At 40.9% G+C, this 16,594-nt stretch overlaps 1 protein-coding gene across 3 annotated transcripts in view; it reads right to left on the reverse strand.

Moving 5' to 3' along the window:
- The window catches only part of grna.1 (granulin a, tandem duplicate 1), a 42,149-nt gene continuing 25,555 nt past the window's right edge, over positions 1-16,594 (reverse strand). For 2 of the 3 annotated variants that reach the window (XM_069913942.1, XM_069913943.1), the window contains exons 4-7: positions 8,511-8,690; positions 6,015-6,260; positions 2,802-3,059; positions 1-473 (exon numbers count right to left, since the gene is read on the reverse strand). In XM_069913942.1, the coding sequence (XP_069770043.1) occupies positions 327-473; positions 2,802-3,059; positions 6,015-6,260; positions 8,511-8,690 (831 nt within the window). In that variant the 3' untranslated portion in view covers positions 1-326. The remainder of the gene's footprint in view (positions 474-2,801; positions 3,060-6,014; positions 6,261-8,510; positions 8,691-16,594) is intronic. The other variant, XM_069913944.1, reaches the window with a different exon arrangement.

Genomic DNA, 16,594 nt, shown 5'->3' on the forward strand with positions numbered 1-16,594 from the left:
TATTTTCAATCCTTGTTTAATAGCAATTAACAAGTGTATGCTGCTAAAATAGTAAAGAATGATCATATTACAAAATTACCAGAAATGTGATCATCTGATTAAATTTTCCAATACAAAATCTTCAAAAGGAGCATTACCAACAAATTTAACACAATGGATATATTTAAACTTAGTTAATAGAAGTATATGGCCAAAAGGCAACAATAAGCAAGATAACTAAATCCATCAATTCTAAAAGCCTACACACTTTATACTGCAGAGCAATAAGATCTTGTCTCTTTTATTTAAAAATAAAGCATTAGATACAATTAAATGTAAAGGTGGCTTTAAAGATTTTCAAATTCATCATCATATTTGATTGATGAAAGTTGGCTCCAGTCATGTGAAGGAATCCATTTTCTGCAGATATGATATATATTATCACAGATGTGGTACTTGGGACAGCAATGCTTTTTATCCCAGCAGCAGTGAGCCTGAGAAGAAAATAGAAGAGATACCAGTGAGGAAAAATAAAGGTTGAGTGATTAAAATGAAATAAATATGGATACCCTGGTTAAGCACAATTTTTTAGGAAATGGGCTCTAATTAAATGGACTATGATTTTTTTGTATTTTAAAAAGCTTTATGCCTTTGTTTATTGGACATCAGGACTGGCAAATCCTAAAATATGTTCTCAGAAGAATACATTCGAATTTGTCTTCAATCCATATTTTTACATGTTCAATGAAGTGGCACTCACGCTTAAAAGATTATTGATTTGTAACAAGACAGAACAGTAAAGAGAGTTACCCTTTATTTTGGCATATAAGTCGAGTCATGAAACCCAAAAAAATCTCTCAGAAAAGGGGGAAGTCGACTATATGCCAGATATACTTGTGAGACCCTAAATTCAGCTAAAAATCCAATCCACACTAATTCGGTGCATAAGCCGAACCATGAAAAACCCAATTTAGCGTATAGGTCAATCCATGAAAAGCAGATTCGGTGTACAAGTTAACCCTTGAACAATAAAAAAAAATGACAACAGATTTTCATTGAGATTTTTATTGAAAACAACAACACATGAAAACATTACCCTTCAAAATCACTTTCATCGTCTGAAAACAACACATTTATAACCTTTCAAAATCACTCTCACTATCATCGTCGGAGGCAAAAATGGCGGCGAGCACATCCATACTCTTACTCTTTAAACAGTCATCATATGGGTCCCAGTCTATATCTGATGAGGTGGCTTCAGCTTCTCGCCAGTGTCCCATAACAAATCATCTTCCGTGCCATCAATTGCACAAGAGATGCACTTTTTGAATGATTTTATCACAGTCTCTAACTTTATCCCATGCCTTGAGCATGAAATTACTTATCAAATAACCTTTGTAAATGATTTTTCTGCACTCGACATCCGTGTATTCCATTCCTCACGTACATGGTCTTTGAATGGCTTGTTCAATCAGACATTGAGAGGTTGCAATACAGAAGTCAAACCACCCGGGATGACCGCCATGTAAGTATTATGTAGTGCTAATCTACTTTTAGTGTTCTCAGTTAAGTGGCTACAAAACAAATCCTAGACCAGCAAACTCCATTCTTGGCATAAACTGCCTGCCTGCCTGTTCCAACATTGTCTATCCATAGTTTTACATCATTTTCAACCATCCATCCTTTTACATGAAAATGGAAAACTATACCTGCATGGAATTTTATTTTAGGCTCAATTTTGCACTTGAAGATTACCATGGGTCTTATCTTTATCGCATCAGCCATGCATGATAAAATCACGGTAAACCTGGTCCTTTCATGGCCTGTACTTCTGGTTTACACAGTTTTAAAACCTTTCCATTTCACTGTTCTATTGCCTACCATGTCAAAAATCATGGGGGTTTTATTCATGTTTCCGATATTTGCCAGTGCATACTTGTGTTTCTGCTGGTTACCTATAATAAACTGGTGAAAATTTGCAACTTTATGATCAAGATCTTTTGATAGTTTCTGTGCAATTTTTGTTCTTTGTTGTAATACCAGATTTTTCCTGAAACATGAAATGGCTGCACCAGCCTCGTGTAGCTTCAAAATCTTTACTGAGGTCTGGGTGCAACTTTCCTGCTGCAGGGCAAATGCTCTTATTTTATTTCGGGTGACTATGTAGCAATCTTGCCTCTGTTCACATACCCATTCTGCGACATGATTTTCCAACTCTGGCCCACAGGTGATTCCTTTTCTCAACAAACATTGCTTTTTTGGAATATTTCTTAAAGTTTATTCTTTCTTCCTCCAATCTCTTACCAACTTCTTATATACAGGTACATCAAATTTTCTTGCAGCAGTGCAGTTGTTGGTTTTATTGGCTATTTCTATCACTTTCAATTTAAAACTCACTTCATACTTTCGTCGTGAGTTCCATTGCTTTGATAGACCCTCCATGATAGCAATCACCTCCAGCCAACACTCGGCAGATCAATCTGCGCAATTTTGGGGGTCAACATATACGCCGGTCAATGGCAAATCTCTGGTATCACAATCTTTGGGGGTCAACATACTACAGTCAATGGGCCAACTCAGGCATCCTGAAAACTGTTGTTGACTTATATGCTGGATATATCATAAAACCATTAAGATGACGCTGAAAAAAGGGGGTCGACTTATACGCCAATCAACTTATATGCCGAAATATATGGTATTTCATTGCAATGATATTTTTCCATTAAATGTATACTGTCTAAACCTGCATATTCAAAAAGGTTGTTTCTCATGCAAAATTTTTTTTAACAAATATCTAGTCCGCAGCATGAATACTGACTTACTTTAGGGAATGGGCAACAACCCCATTGTTTGTTGTACATTTTGCAACATGTGCTTCCAGCTTTGCAAACATGTGTATCATCACATTGAACCACTGGGCAATCACTGTTGTTGCAGTTCAGCTGAGCCTCTGATACTGTCAGAGCAGGTTTCTTGCTGACCCAAGGGATGCTGAAACTATCCATGTGACACTTGGAACTTTGAATGTCACATTTGGTGCCACGTGGACAGCAATGCGCATCATCCTTACAACATTCAGCCTAATTTTGAAAAAAATCAAAAAGTAATTAATAAGAGTTAATTTTCACATTTATGAATGTTTATCTGGTAAAATGACCTTTCTTCATCAGTACGTTGTGTTAAGATGAACAGTAGATCAGATGCAGTGTTATTATTTGCTGACATAAACATCATTGCAAAATTACAGCCTTCAGCATTGAGAATTAATTTTTTAAAAAATTGTGCAAACTCCTAATTCCAATCTGATTTACACATCTTTAAATCTTTTCTATTCTCTTGCTGCATCAAAACCCAGAATTGAGGCAAGTGCCTCTCAGCTACCAGCTGTAACATTGTTGCCTCTCAAATTTTTAAATTAAATTTGCACCCAACTTTGGCTTTTCTTTCTATCCTTATCTTATTACCAATTAACTAAAGTTTACAACCAAAAGTTTTGAGCTCTCTGCTCATGGAAATAGGCCTTTCCAATGCCTCTCCTAATTTTATTCACCTCTAAGCTACTGTCGTTTTTCTTTGTTCTAAAAAGTGGTCAATCTTTCTTCATAATCATCATTTTCAAGCCATGGCAGTATTTTTATAAGCATTTTCTGCATTTTTTCTTGTGCCATCAATTGTTTTCTACAGTACTAAATGTGTGTACAATATTCTTCCTGTGGCCTAATTATTACTTCATAAAGCTCAACCATGATGTCTCTGCTCTTGTAATCTTTGCCTGAACTGATAAAAGCAGATGTCCTTTCTGGTTTTTAACAATATACATCTCTCCTGCAGTCTTCGAGGATCTGTGAATATGTACTCCAAGATCCCTCAGTTTGTCCACACTTGTTTGTGTCATTTATAATGAATTTTCTAGTTTGAACACATAACCCCATTCTTCTCTGTACTGAATTCCATTTTGAACCAGTTCATCATGTTTTTTTCCTTACTATCTAACATGATGATAATTTTGGTGTCACTGGTCTTTAATCAAGAAACTCTATTTGTACACCCAAACCATTGATGTAAATTATCAAACAAGGGTTCTGGTACGGAGGCCCTTGAAACACCAATAGAAACAAGCTCTAATCAGAACCAGAATTTATTATGAACACGTAAAAAAATTTGTTGTTTGGTCAGCAAACATTGTTATAAATTATATTTCAAAATAAATAAAGTAGTACAAAAGAAAGTGAGGCAGTGTCTATGATTCATTATCCATTCAGAATCTGATGGCAGTGGGGAAGAAGCTGTCCTTGTGCCTCTGGGTGTTCATTTTCAGACACCTGTACCTTCTTCCCAATGGTAGCAGTGAGAATATGGCATGCCTGGGTGATGAGGATCCTTGAGGATAGTGGCTGCTTTCTTAAGACACCGCCTCTTATCGATGTCCTCAATGGAGTGAAGACTGATGTCCATAATGATGTCCATGCACTGGCTGAGTTCACAACTCTGTAGCATTATTTTCTGACCTGTGCATTGGCACATCTGAGATGGCTTTCCACAGGTTATACCTGGACTTCCTTTAGAGATCTGTATTACCAGCCTTAAACACCATCAATCTCACCCTCAGCAAGTTGCGAATCTTTTGATTCATCCACGGCTTTTGGTTTGGGGAGCCTGGGTATTGGCACATGAGCGCCCACATATTCACGTTGGTCCTGTTGAAGTTGGTGACAGCCATGCCACCTTCATTCAAGCTTGAGGATCAGACCTTAAATATGGTCCAGTCCACTGATTGAGTTCTACAGGCATTCCTACACTTCCCTGGACCATACTTTCACCGTCTTCACCACTGGTGCTGTTGCCCTCAGTTTATGCTTGAACACCTGGAGTAGAAGAACAGCCAGGTGATTAGACTTGCCAAAGAGCAGTTGTGGGATGGCTTGGTAGGCATTCTTTATGGTGGTGTAGCAGTGGTCAATTGTGTTGGCTCCTCTGGTTTCACAGGTAACGTGTTGGTGATAGTTGTTAGAGATTTCTTCAGGTTGGCCTGGTTGAAATCTCCTACAATGATGTGGCTATCCTGAAGCCTCTTAAATACTACTATTATATCTGGTTCAACAACTACTCCTGGCAACTACCATTCTCAATATAAAATATTTATCCCTTATACCTCCTCCCCCTCATCTTAAGGGCATGTCCTCTAATAGTGGCTTTGAACTTGGCGAAAAGATATTGACTGCCCACCCTATCAATGCCTCGCATGATTTTATACACCTCTATCAGGTAGCCCCCCCAAGCCTACTATACTCAAGAAAAAAACATCCCAAGTTTGTCCAATCTCTCCCCATGATTCACACTCTCTAAACCAGGCAACATCCTGGTAAACATCTTCTGGTAAACTTCCATATATTTCCTGTTATGGGCTGAGCAGAACTGCTCACAGGAAGACATGACCTTCCCCTCACGAAGCCAAATCTGATCATGACTTTCCAAATGTGCATAAATCCTATCCCTCAGTATTATTTCCAATAGTTTCCCTACCACTGATGTGAGGCTTACTGGCTTATAATTTCCAGGATTATCCGTTTCCTTTCCCTTCTTGTACCAAGGTAGCATGTTCACTACTCTCCAGTCCTCTGGGATCTCTCCTGCTACTTGTGAGGATGCAAAGATCTTTGTCAAGGCCCCAAAAATTTCTACACATGCCTCTTACAATAACTGTGTATTCCATCAGGTTCAGGGGACTTGTCCACCTCAATGTTCCTCAAAAGACCCAGTATTATCTCTTTCTTGATCTCAAAATGCCCTAATACAGTAGCATTCTCTGCATCATGCTCTCTGTCACTGCGAAGTCCTTCTCCTTGGTAAACACTGATACACTCATTATTTTACTTTTTCCTCTGTAAGAAATCTGCTGTTACGATTCAGATCCAAGGTGAAATAAAACTACTTACTCAAATAAAAATAAATGTCAATTGCTTACATTTGAACATATGTATAATATAGGATAAACTGAAAAGCAAAGCAGCATTCACATTTTAGTTGTGACCTACCTCAGGATGTGGACAACATCCCCAATTTCCATTCTGTAATCTACAGCATGTATTCCCCACTGGACAGAAATTGACACTGTCACAGTAAATTACTGATGGGCCAATGCTGCTAATCTGAATTTCTTTTACTTGTAGCGTTTTGGGTTCCACTGAATTGCTGGGATATTTCTGTGCTGCATATGATGGACCAAAATTTTTCATGTGATGTGGATAGCAGCACTTTTCACCAAAGTAGCAACAAACAGTCTAAATACAAATCCAAGATAATATTGTTAAAATTTGACAAGAACAATTAAGGTTGCTGATTTACTCTGGAACCAATGATCAGAATGTTAACAATCTTAGCCTAATATCTTATCCTCTGTGATATCACTGCACTATGACAATGGACACAAATTACTTAGAATTTTGGAAGTGTGGAAGAAAAACAGAAAACACCAAATCATTTCCGATCAATTTCTTTGATTAAATGTCCTGGATCAATTTCATGGTCAAGAAGGAATGACTTTGATTGTCAGCTGTGAGTAGTAATACTTGACAATTCGTATGCAAACAATGAGAATCTGGAGGGCACTTAAAGCATCAGGAAGCCTTCTTGTAGAAAAACAATTGAAATTTTGGGTCAGGACCTTTCTTTGAAATAATTCATATGTTGCTTTTCCATTCCTATAAGTGTTCCTCCACTCTCAATTGAAATTTTGGGTTAGGACCTTTCTTTGAAATAATTCATATGTTTCCTTTCCATTCCTATAAGTATTCCTCTACTCCCCCAATTGGGAACACTCTGGGAAACACCAGAGGAAGGAAGGAAGCTTATCCAAGTGAATCATTCGTGCTTCAATTGGTGAGAGCTTTGGTGAAACATCATGAGGATGATCAACATGGAACCTTTGAATTCTTTTAGCCTTGTCACCTTCATCAGAAAATAAATCTTTCTGAAATATGGAAGTTACACAGAATCAGATTCTGCCAATTTTGCCATGCCAGAATTGGGAAAAGCACAGGAACCTTGAAGGGAATACTGGGGGCCTTAAGCACATGTTACATTTAGACACAAGAGGACTCCTGATTATATCCAAGAATATGCGTTAATCTGAAAACAAGTGCCAGACTTCTCAAACTAATACAAGCCCTGGAAAGGTCCTGGATCATGATGTCAGCTGCCCCTATGCTGAAGTGGAGTTGTTGGAATGGGTACTTGACTATAGAAACCAGCAGCTTGATCACTGATAAAGGTTCTTTTGTGTGCTTTCTGTTCTCTCATGATACCATTCACATTACATTTTAACAAGTCTCTATCTAAGCTGTGGGTAAACCAGTAGAATATCTATTAAGTCACTGCCTCAAAGCTCCAGAGACTTTGTTTCAGTCTTGACCTTGGGGGCTATCTGTGTAGAGTTTGCCCATTCTCCTAGGGTGAATGTGGGTTTTGTCTGGGTGCTGAAGTTTCCTCTTACATCACAAAAATATGTATTTTTAAGGGGTTCTTTTTTAAGATACATTGCACCTGCCTAGCTAGATAGAATCTGGGAGTGGTTGTTAAGTATATGGAGAAAATTTTAAAAAGTGAGATTAATGTAGGATTCACCACCTACGGCTCCTAGAACGCTTCCACCAGCGTTGTCTCCGCTCCATCCTCAACATCCATTGGAGCGCTTTCATCCCTAATGTCGAAGTACTCGAGATGGCAGAGGTCGACAGCATCGAGTCCACGCTGCTGAAGATCCAGCTGCGCTGGATGGGTCACGTCTCCAGAATGGAGGACCATCGCCTTCCCAAGATCGTGTTATATGGCGAGCTCTCCACTGGCCACCGTGACAGAGGTGCACCAAAGAAAAGGTACAAAGACTGCCTAAAGAAATCTCTTGGTGCCTGCCACATTGACCACCGCCAGTGGGCTGATAACGCCTCAAACCGTGCATCTTGGCGCCTCACAGTTTGGCGGGCAGCAACCTCCTTTGAAGAAGACCGCAGAGCCCACCTCACTGACAAAAGGCAAAGGAGGAAAAACCCAACACCCAACCCCAACCAACCAATTTTCCCCTGCAACCGCTGCAACCGTGTCTGCCTGTCCCGCATCGGACTTGTCAGCCACAAACGAGCCTGCAGCTGACGTGGACTTTTTACCCCCTCCATAAATCTTCGTCCGCGAAGCCAAGCCAAAGAATATAAATGGATGGGTGAAGGTCAGTGTGGAATTGATCAAATGAAGGTCCTGTTTCCATGCTGTATGCCTTTTTGACTCCAGACTCTGTACTTACACACGGGATAAGATATCAAACTTTCTTTGAAGTTGTGAAAGGTTACTCTGAATTATGCTGGATTAATGCAACATATTAAAAATATAGGGATTTTACAAATACAATTTACATACATAGAGAGAGAGAGAGAGAGACTGAGAGAGAGAGAGAGAGAGAGAGAGAGAGAGAGAGAGAGAGAGAGAGAGAGAGAGAGAGAGAGAGAGAGAGAGAGAGAGAGAGAGAGAGAGTGACCTACCTGAGGATATGGGCAGCATGACCACAGTCCAAAATACTTCCTGCAACAAATGAAGCCATCGGGACAGAAAGATGTATAATCACATATAACATTTAAATTGTTACTGCTGACACTCCCTCCAAGAGTTTCCGATTTCTTAACTGGTCTCCTGCTTTGGGTTAAGATGCTGAAACCAACCTGCTTGCAGGGAAAAAAAAGTAGAAGGGTGAAGCCATTTGAATTGTAAATGCAAAGCATGTCAACACAACTGAATATAAAAACATTAAAACAGTTCATTATTTTGGCTTTTGTCATTTACTAGTTATATTTGTATAAAGCAATTGTTTTGTTTCATTTACCATAAATGTTTTCAGAAAGTACAGAATTATATCCAAAATGTAAACAACTCTGTATATTTGAAACACCATAAGAAAAATCTGTTCTTGTTTATTAAATTTCATCATTAGGAATAAGGCAATTAGGAATTTTATTTTCTGTGGTTGCTGAGAGAAATCTATATAAGAAGGCTTAAACAGTCACCATAAACTCCAGCCCCCAATCCATATCCCCCAAAATGAATTCATTAGAAAATCCCAATCATTTTCTTGCAATTAGTTTAATGGTTCTCACCAGATGATGCTTCACTAGCAGTAACGTAAGCAATAACAATCATATGAGATTCATTATGTTAAACACTCATCAAAGGTGTTCAATAATTCTTCCAATCATCTTTGACGATTGAAATGAAAGGTGGAAAATTTTGAAGAAGGATAGAGGACTTCTCGGATAATTAAACAAAATGCTAGAAAGCCACGTATGAATTATTTCAAAGAAAGGCCCTGACCCAAAATTTCAATTGGGAGTGGAGGAACACTTATAGGAATGGAAAGGCAACATATGAATTATTTCAAAGAAAGGTCCTGACCCAAAATTGATATTTTATTTACTTTATATAAATAAAGGAGTTTATTAATTTAATGTCTGTATTTTAAATGGGTATAAGTATTTTCCAACCCTGAAGTGTGAGCAAATGGGTGAATTCACATAAAAGCTCAGACATGTTTTGAGAGTTGATCCTTTAGAATCCTTGGGTCGTGATGTGGGTTACTTAGATTTTAGGTGGCCATAGTGAATAACTCATAGGAATGATTGATGATAGTGAAGCTGAAGAAAATTAAATTTTGAAATTCTAAATAAATAAGGCCGTGAATAAAATTATTCCATTACTGATACAATGCAACAAAGATGCAGTGAGAAATTCATCATGGAAGATGAAACGTGAGAAATAATAGATATAACTGAGAGTGAAAAAAATAATTAAACATCAAATGGTAATCAAAGAATGAGAACATAATCAAGGTCATTATCAAAGCAGCTCAGAAATGAATGGTCACCCCATTAAACGTGAGTAAACAAATAGAGAGTCAAAAAGACTGCAGGCATCCACAAAGAGAAATGGACAGTCAATGTTGCAGGTCAGGATTTTTTTCTGGGTCTCAAAAAAAGAGTACTGCCTCAAAATGTTGACTGCCCATTTGCTGCATGACCACTGAATCTCTTGGCGACAACTCCTGTGTTTGAACCTGAAACGCTAACTTAGTTTCACCCTTTAGAGATGCAGTTGGTTTTTAGCATTTTGTTTAATTATTCGAGAAGTCCTCTGTCCTTCAAAATTTTCCACCTTTCACTTCAATCGTCAAAGATGATTGAAAGAATTATTGAACACTTTTGATGAGTGTTTAACATAATGAATCTCGTATGATTGTTATTGCTTACGTTACTGCTAGTGAAGCATCATCTGGTGAGAACCATTAAACTAATTGCAAGAAAATGATTGGGATTTTCTATTGAATTCCTTTTGGGGGATATGGATGGGGGGGGTGGCTGGAGTTTATGGTGACTGTTTAAGCTTTCTTATATAGATTTCTTTCAGCAACCACAGAAAATAAAATTAAATATGGTATTGTGGTGGTGCATGTTATATAGAGAATTTAGGTTAAAATTACTTAAGTTAAAATGTGATGATTAATCATAAAAAGGGAAGCCAGAACGGACAGGGAGTTTACTAGCAGCCAAGGACAAAAGGTTCAGCTGAATATGTTTTTTTAAACCTATCTTTTCATGGTCATAGTGAGAGACATGCAGGAGACAAAAGATTGATAAGAAGGGTGAGAAACAGAATTTAGTGTATGTAGAGTTCACAGCGTACGTAACGAACGTGATAATTAAAAATGCAGTTATACTTAGAATGCTTTTGTAATACTAACCAATTAAAACAGTATTAATAAGAAGGGGAAGGGCAAACAATAAGGGTATAAAAATCAATGCACTGTATGTATCGGGGCTTAACTGGTGAGAAGCCAGTTGAGTCCAACTCTGCAGACTTGTAAATAAAGCTTGTCGTGTCATCAGTTTTAAAGAGACTCATGTGTGAGAAGTTTTATTTCTGACAAATGGGGGCTCGTCCGGGATCTACACTCCGGCCGTGAGGGGAGGCGAGAAGAGGGACATCGGAGGCGGTGCACCCCGCTGAGTTCAGCGGCTCCTAGTCCCTTGCTCGTCGCTTCGGGCGGCTTGAGCGAGTGGTATCCGGACAAGGTGACACGACAAGACGGAGAGGAGAAGGGTGACGGTTCAATCCCCGGGAAGACACCGGTAAGTGACGACTTACGATTGTGGTGTGGGGATTGGGTAACAGGTGTAATGGGATACACCTGTTTGGATAAAAAACCTAACGTAATAGATCAGGTATAGAGCTTTTGTCGTGGCGTGAGGACCCTGTCGTGGGACTCTAGGATAGACCCCAGGGAAACCTCGGCAGTAACCGAAGGAGGGACAGCACCTCCGACGAAGTGCCGAGAAGAGAGGGGTCGACCCCAGGGAAACCTCAGCGGTAACCGAAGGAGGGACAGTACCTCCGACGAGGCGTCTGAGAAGAAGGGAGTAGGGTCCAGAACGAGAGGGTCCTCAGCAACGATAAACGGATCTAGGTGGGAAAATGGGAGGATCAAAATCTAAGGGCTCGTCTGAAAATTCAGGACAATTCCTGGGAGTTCCCCTTGACAGCCCTTTGGGGAGAATGTTTGAAAATTGGGATAGTAAAAGATATCGAGACAAAAACAAGAAAAAGATGGTTCAATATTGTCTCCTTTGGTCGAAACAACCTATTAAAGGTTCCTCGGTCTGGTGGCCGAAATTTGGATCTGATGAGGATTGGGTTAGACAAGCATTAAACATATATGTAAATTCGAGACCAAAGGTGAATCAAGAAGAGTCAGCATATGCATTTTGTTGGGTTCCCTGGCCAGGATCCTTAACAAAATGTTTTAAATTGAGGGTAGCGGGAGAAAAGAAGTGGGAACCTCTGGACAACCTTCCCCCTCCTTATATTCCCCCGGTGCCTACTGCGCCCGAGGAAAGCTCATTACCGGAGGGGAAAGGTGATGAATCTGATTGCCCCAAAAGGGGCCGGGAAAAAAAGAATGAATTAAGGGAGTCGGACCCTAAACTTCCACCGGTAAACCGACCCTGGACAAGATCCCAGACTGGTCCAGGACCATCAAAGTTTTCAGTAAGCCTAAATCCCCTGAGGGAAGTTCCTATGGGAGGACCGGGAGGGGGAACGGGATATGTGAATGTTCCCCTAACTAGTACAGAGGTGCGGGGATTTAAGAAAGAAATGAAAAAGTTATTAGAAGATCCTATAGGACTGGCTGAACAGCTTGACCAATTCTTGGGACCAAACACATATACGTGGGAAGAGATGCAGGCAATAATGGGAACATTATTCTCACCCCAGGAGAGGCAGATGATTCGACGGGCTGCCCTCCTCATGTGGGAATATGAACAACCTGGGGACCCCAGACCCCATGAACAAAAATATCCCTTAAATGAACCCAGGTGGGACAAACGAACACCCGAGGGATTGGCAAGTATGAGACAATATAGAGAGTGGACAATTAAAGGGATACGAGAGGCTGTGCCAAAGGGTCACAATTTCACCAGGGCATTTGGGAACCACCAGGGGAAAGACGAGTCCCCTACTGATTTTTTGGAGAGGGTGAGAAAGAATGTCCAAAAGTATGCGGGCGTGGACCCTAGTACACAAATGGGTGAACAGCTTATTCGAATTGAATTTGTTTCCAAATCATGGCAGGACATTAGAAAGAAACTAGAAAAGGAGGAGGACTGGAGCGAAAAACCCCTAAGTGACCTGTTAAAAAAGGCGCAAAAAGTATATGTGCAGAGAGAAGAAGAAGATCAAAAGAAGGCGACAAAGGTTATGGTACAGACTATCCGACAGATGAATGCTGAATCCAGAGGGGAAAGAAAACAAAACCTTCCTCTAAACAATCCAAGATATCCAAGAGAGGGAAGACCCCGGAGGTTCGTTAAGTGCTATTACTGCAATGAGGAAGGACACTTTAAGAGGGAATGCCCCCGATACAAGAGGGAATTGCGTGCCCTCGAACTTATGGAAGAAGATTAGGGGTGTCAGGGGTTCCAAATGTTAGGGACCAAGTATAAGAGGGAACCCCTGGTAAAACTAAAAATTGGTCCCAAGGGAGAAGAGGTGGTGTTTATGGTGGACACAGGAGCGGAACGAAGTAGTGTAATAACTGTGCCAATCGGAACTGAGCCTGTAAAAAGTAATTTGACAATTTCTGGGATAGAAGGGGCTCCCAGAATGGTATCAATAATTCCCCAAGTAACAGTGAAACTGGAAGAAAGAGAAGGGGTACAAGACCTCTTGTTGTTACCGTCGGCTGGATTTAACCTCCTAGGAAGGGACTTACAGGCTCTCCTAGGTTTGGGTGCTCTCCCTGTGGACGGAGAAGTGCGAGTCCACCTCTGCGCTTTAAAGGAAGAGGATGAACGGCAGATTGACGAGAGAGTCTGGTATAAGGAGGGAAATCGAGGAGGTCTGGACATCCCACCTTTACATGTCACATTAATACCAGGTCATCAACCGGTAAGGAAACGTCAGTATCCTATTTCTTTGGAAGGGAGAAAAGGGCTACAGCCGGTAATTGAGACTCTAATACGAGACGGACTATTAGAAGAATGCATGTCACCTTATAACACCCCTATACTCCCAGTGAAAAAGTCAGATGGATCCTATCGCCTAGTTCAGGATCTAAGAAGTTTGAATGCTATTGTTCAGACCCGCCACCCAGTGGTGCCTAATCCCTATACTATTATGAGTCGGATTCCCCCAGACCATGAGTGGTTTAGTGTTATCGACTTGAAGGATGCCTTCTGGACGTGTCCATTAGAAGAGGAAAGTAGAGATATGTTTGCGTTTGAATGGGAAAATCCATGGACAGGTAGACGGAGACAGCTTCGGTGGACTGTATTGCCCCAAGGGTTCACTGAATCTCCGAACCTGTTTGGACAAATGCTAGAACAAATCCTGGTGGACTATCCACAATCTGATGATTCCCAACTAATGCAGTATGTGGACGATTTACTATTATCAGGACCCAAGGAACAAGAAATGAGGGGAGATACAATTAGACTCTTGAATTATCTGGGGAAAAAGGGTCTACGGGTGTCCAGGAACAAGTTACAGTTTGTTGAGAGAACTGTGGTATATCTGGGACACCAGATAAGTAAAGGACAGAAACGGATTACCCCTGAACGGATTGCGGGAATCACTAGAATGCCGTTACCCTGTAATAAGAAGGAAATAAGACAATTCCTGGGACTCTTAGGTTACTGTAGGTTATGGATAGAGGACTACTCAGCTTTGGTGAAGTTTATGTATGAAAAGCTGACAAATGAAAATGAATATCCATTGAAATGGACCCAGGAGGAGGAGGGATGGTTTGAGGACTTGAAGCATCGCCTGACACGAGCCCCAGTACTCACTCTGCCCTCTTTAAAACAGCCCTTCCAGCTATTTGTCACTCATAACCAAGGAACAGCTGTGGGAGTTTTAACACAAGAAAAAGGCGGTCAGCGACACCCAGTGGCTTTCCTTTCGAAAATGATGGACCCAGTGTCTCGCGGATGGCCGACGTGTATCCAGGGAGTAGCGGCTGCTGCTCTGTTGGTAGAGGAAGCACGTAAACTTACTTTTGGAGGAAAAATGACTGTGTACACCTCCCATTCTGTGAGTGTTTTATTAACACAAACTGCCCATCGATGGCTGACTGATTCTCGCATATTAAAGTATGAAACCATTTTAATGGTCGGAGAAGATCTACAGTTTGCAAAGATTAATAGCTGCAACCCAGCTCAGTTTTTATACGGCAGTGAAACAGAGAGAGAGGTGGAGCACGACTGTGTCGAGTTGACAGATCTTCAGACCAAGACCCGAGAAGACCTTTGCGATACTCCACTGGGAGAAGGATATGAATTCTACATTGACGGCTCCGCCAGATGTGTTGACGGAATGAGAAGAAGTGGATATGCTATAATAGAAGGAAATACTTGGAAAGTAGTAGAATCCACGAGACTACCCGGAAGCTGGTCAGCACAATCCTGTGAACTATATGCCTTGCAAAGAGCCCTCAGAATACTGGCAAAGAAAATTGGAACGATTTACACTGATTCCAAATACGCATACAGGGTAGTGCATACCTTTGGAAAGATCTGGAAGGAGCGTGGTCTAATTACATCAAGAGGAAAGGAATTGGCACACGAACAGATGATTACTCTGACTTTAGAAGCCTTGACATTACCCCAGGAAATAGCAGTGGTCTACATACCAAGCCATCAGAGGGGAGATACCCCGATAGCAATTGGAAACAGACTGGCTGTTGAAGAATCCAAAAGGGCAGCCATGCAACAAGAAGTCCGTTTGCTGACCTTAATCCCAATAAGGCAAGGCATAAAGAAGGCTCCCATTTTCACTGCTAAGGAAGAAAAGGACATGGCTCAGCTGGGCGCAAGCCAACTGCCTGATGGAACATGGAAGACACCAGATGGAAGAATGGTTCTAAATAAAGAAATAACTCGCAATATTTTAAAACACCTGCATCATCAGAGCCACTGGGGCACCCAAGCCTTATGTGACACAGTACTTCGAGAATATGTGTGTAAGGGAATCTACACCTTGGCCCAACAGGAGGTGCAGAATTGTCACCTATGCACAAAAATTAATAAGAAGGTAATGAGGACAGGGACCATGGGAGGTCAACCATTAGCCATATGCCCTTTTCAACGTATCCAGATCGACTTCACAGAGTTACCTCAAGTCCAAAGATGGAAATATCTGTTGGTGATAATAGATCACTTTACCAGATGGGTGGAAGCCTTCCCAACAGTAAATACTACAGCCTCTACAGTAGCTCGCCTCCTCCTAGAGCAGATAATCCCCAGATATGGTATAATGGATTCTATAGACTCAGACAGGGGTCCACATTTTTCTTCAAAAATCCAGCAATTGATTTGTAATGCATTACAGGTTTCTTGGAAATTACATACCCCTTGGCATCCACAAAGCTCAGGGAGGGTTGAACGTATGAATGGAACCCTAAAAATGCAATTGACAAAATTAATGGTGGAAACTAAAATGCCTTGGATAAAGTGTCTGCCCCTGGCTTTATTGAGAATTCGTACAGCCCCACGAAAAGATGTAGGGTTGTCCCCTTATGAAATGATGTTTGGGCTTCCCTTCTGGAGTACAGTTGAGGGGTGTCCCACCTTGGGGGAAGGGGATATATTTGTTAGGAACTATTTACAGGCACTGTCACGCTCTCTTGCAGATTTACGAAAGAGAGGACTATTGGCACAAACACCGCCTTTAGACTTTTCTTTACACAAAGTGGAACCAGGAGACTGGATTCTCATCAAGACCTGGAAAACTGAAAAACTCCAGCCCCAGTGGGAAGGTCCATACCAAGTTCTCTTAACTACAGAGGCTGCAGCACGAACAAGAGAGAAGGGGTGGACGCACGCATCCAGATTTAAGGGACCTGTAGAGGCGCCTCAGGACCCTGATACGAACTCAGATTGGACTTGTGTTCCTGGAGAAAAACCTCTTACCTTACGATTTCGCAGAAAGACTTGATTCACAATGTTATTGTTATGTTCTTTGATTTTTCTTAGTTTGCCTATGTCTTTATCAGGTGTGAAATGTAAGAAATGCAGAGACACAG

This window comes from Narcine bancroftii, chromosome 1 (genome assembly GCF_036971445.1).
Source record: "Narcine bancroftii isolate sNarBan1 chromosome 1, sNarBan1.hap1, whole genome shotgun sequence".
Lineage (NCBI taxonomy): Eukaryota > Metazoa > Chordata > Chondrichthyes > Torpediniformes > Narcinidae > Narcine > Narcine bancroftii.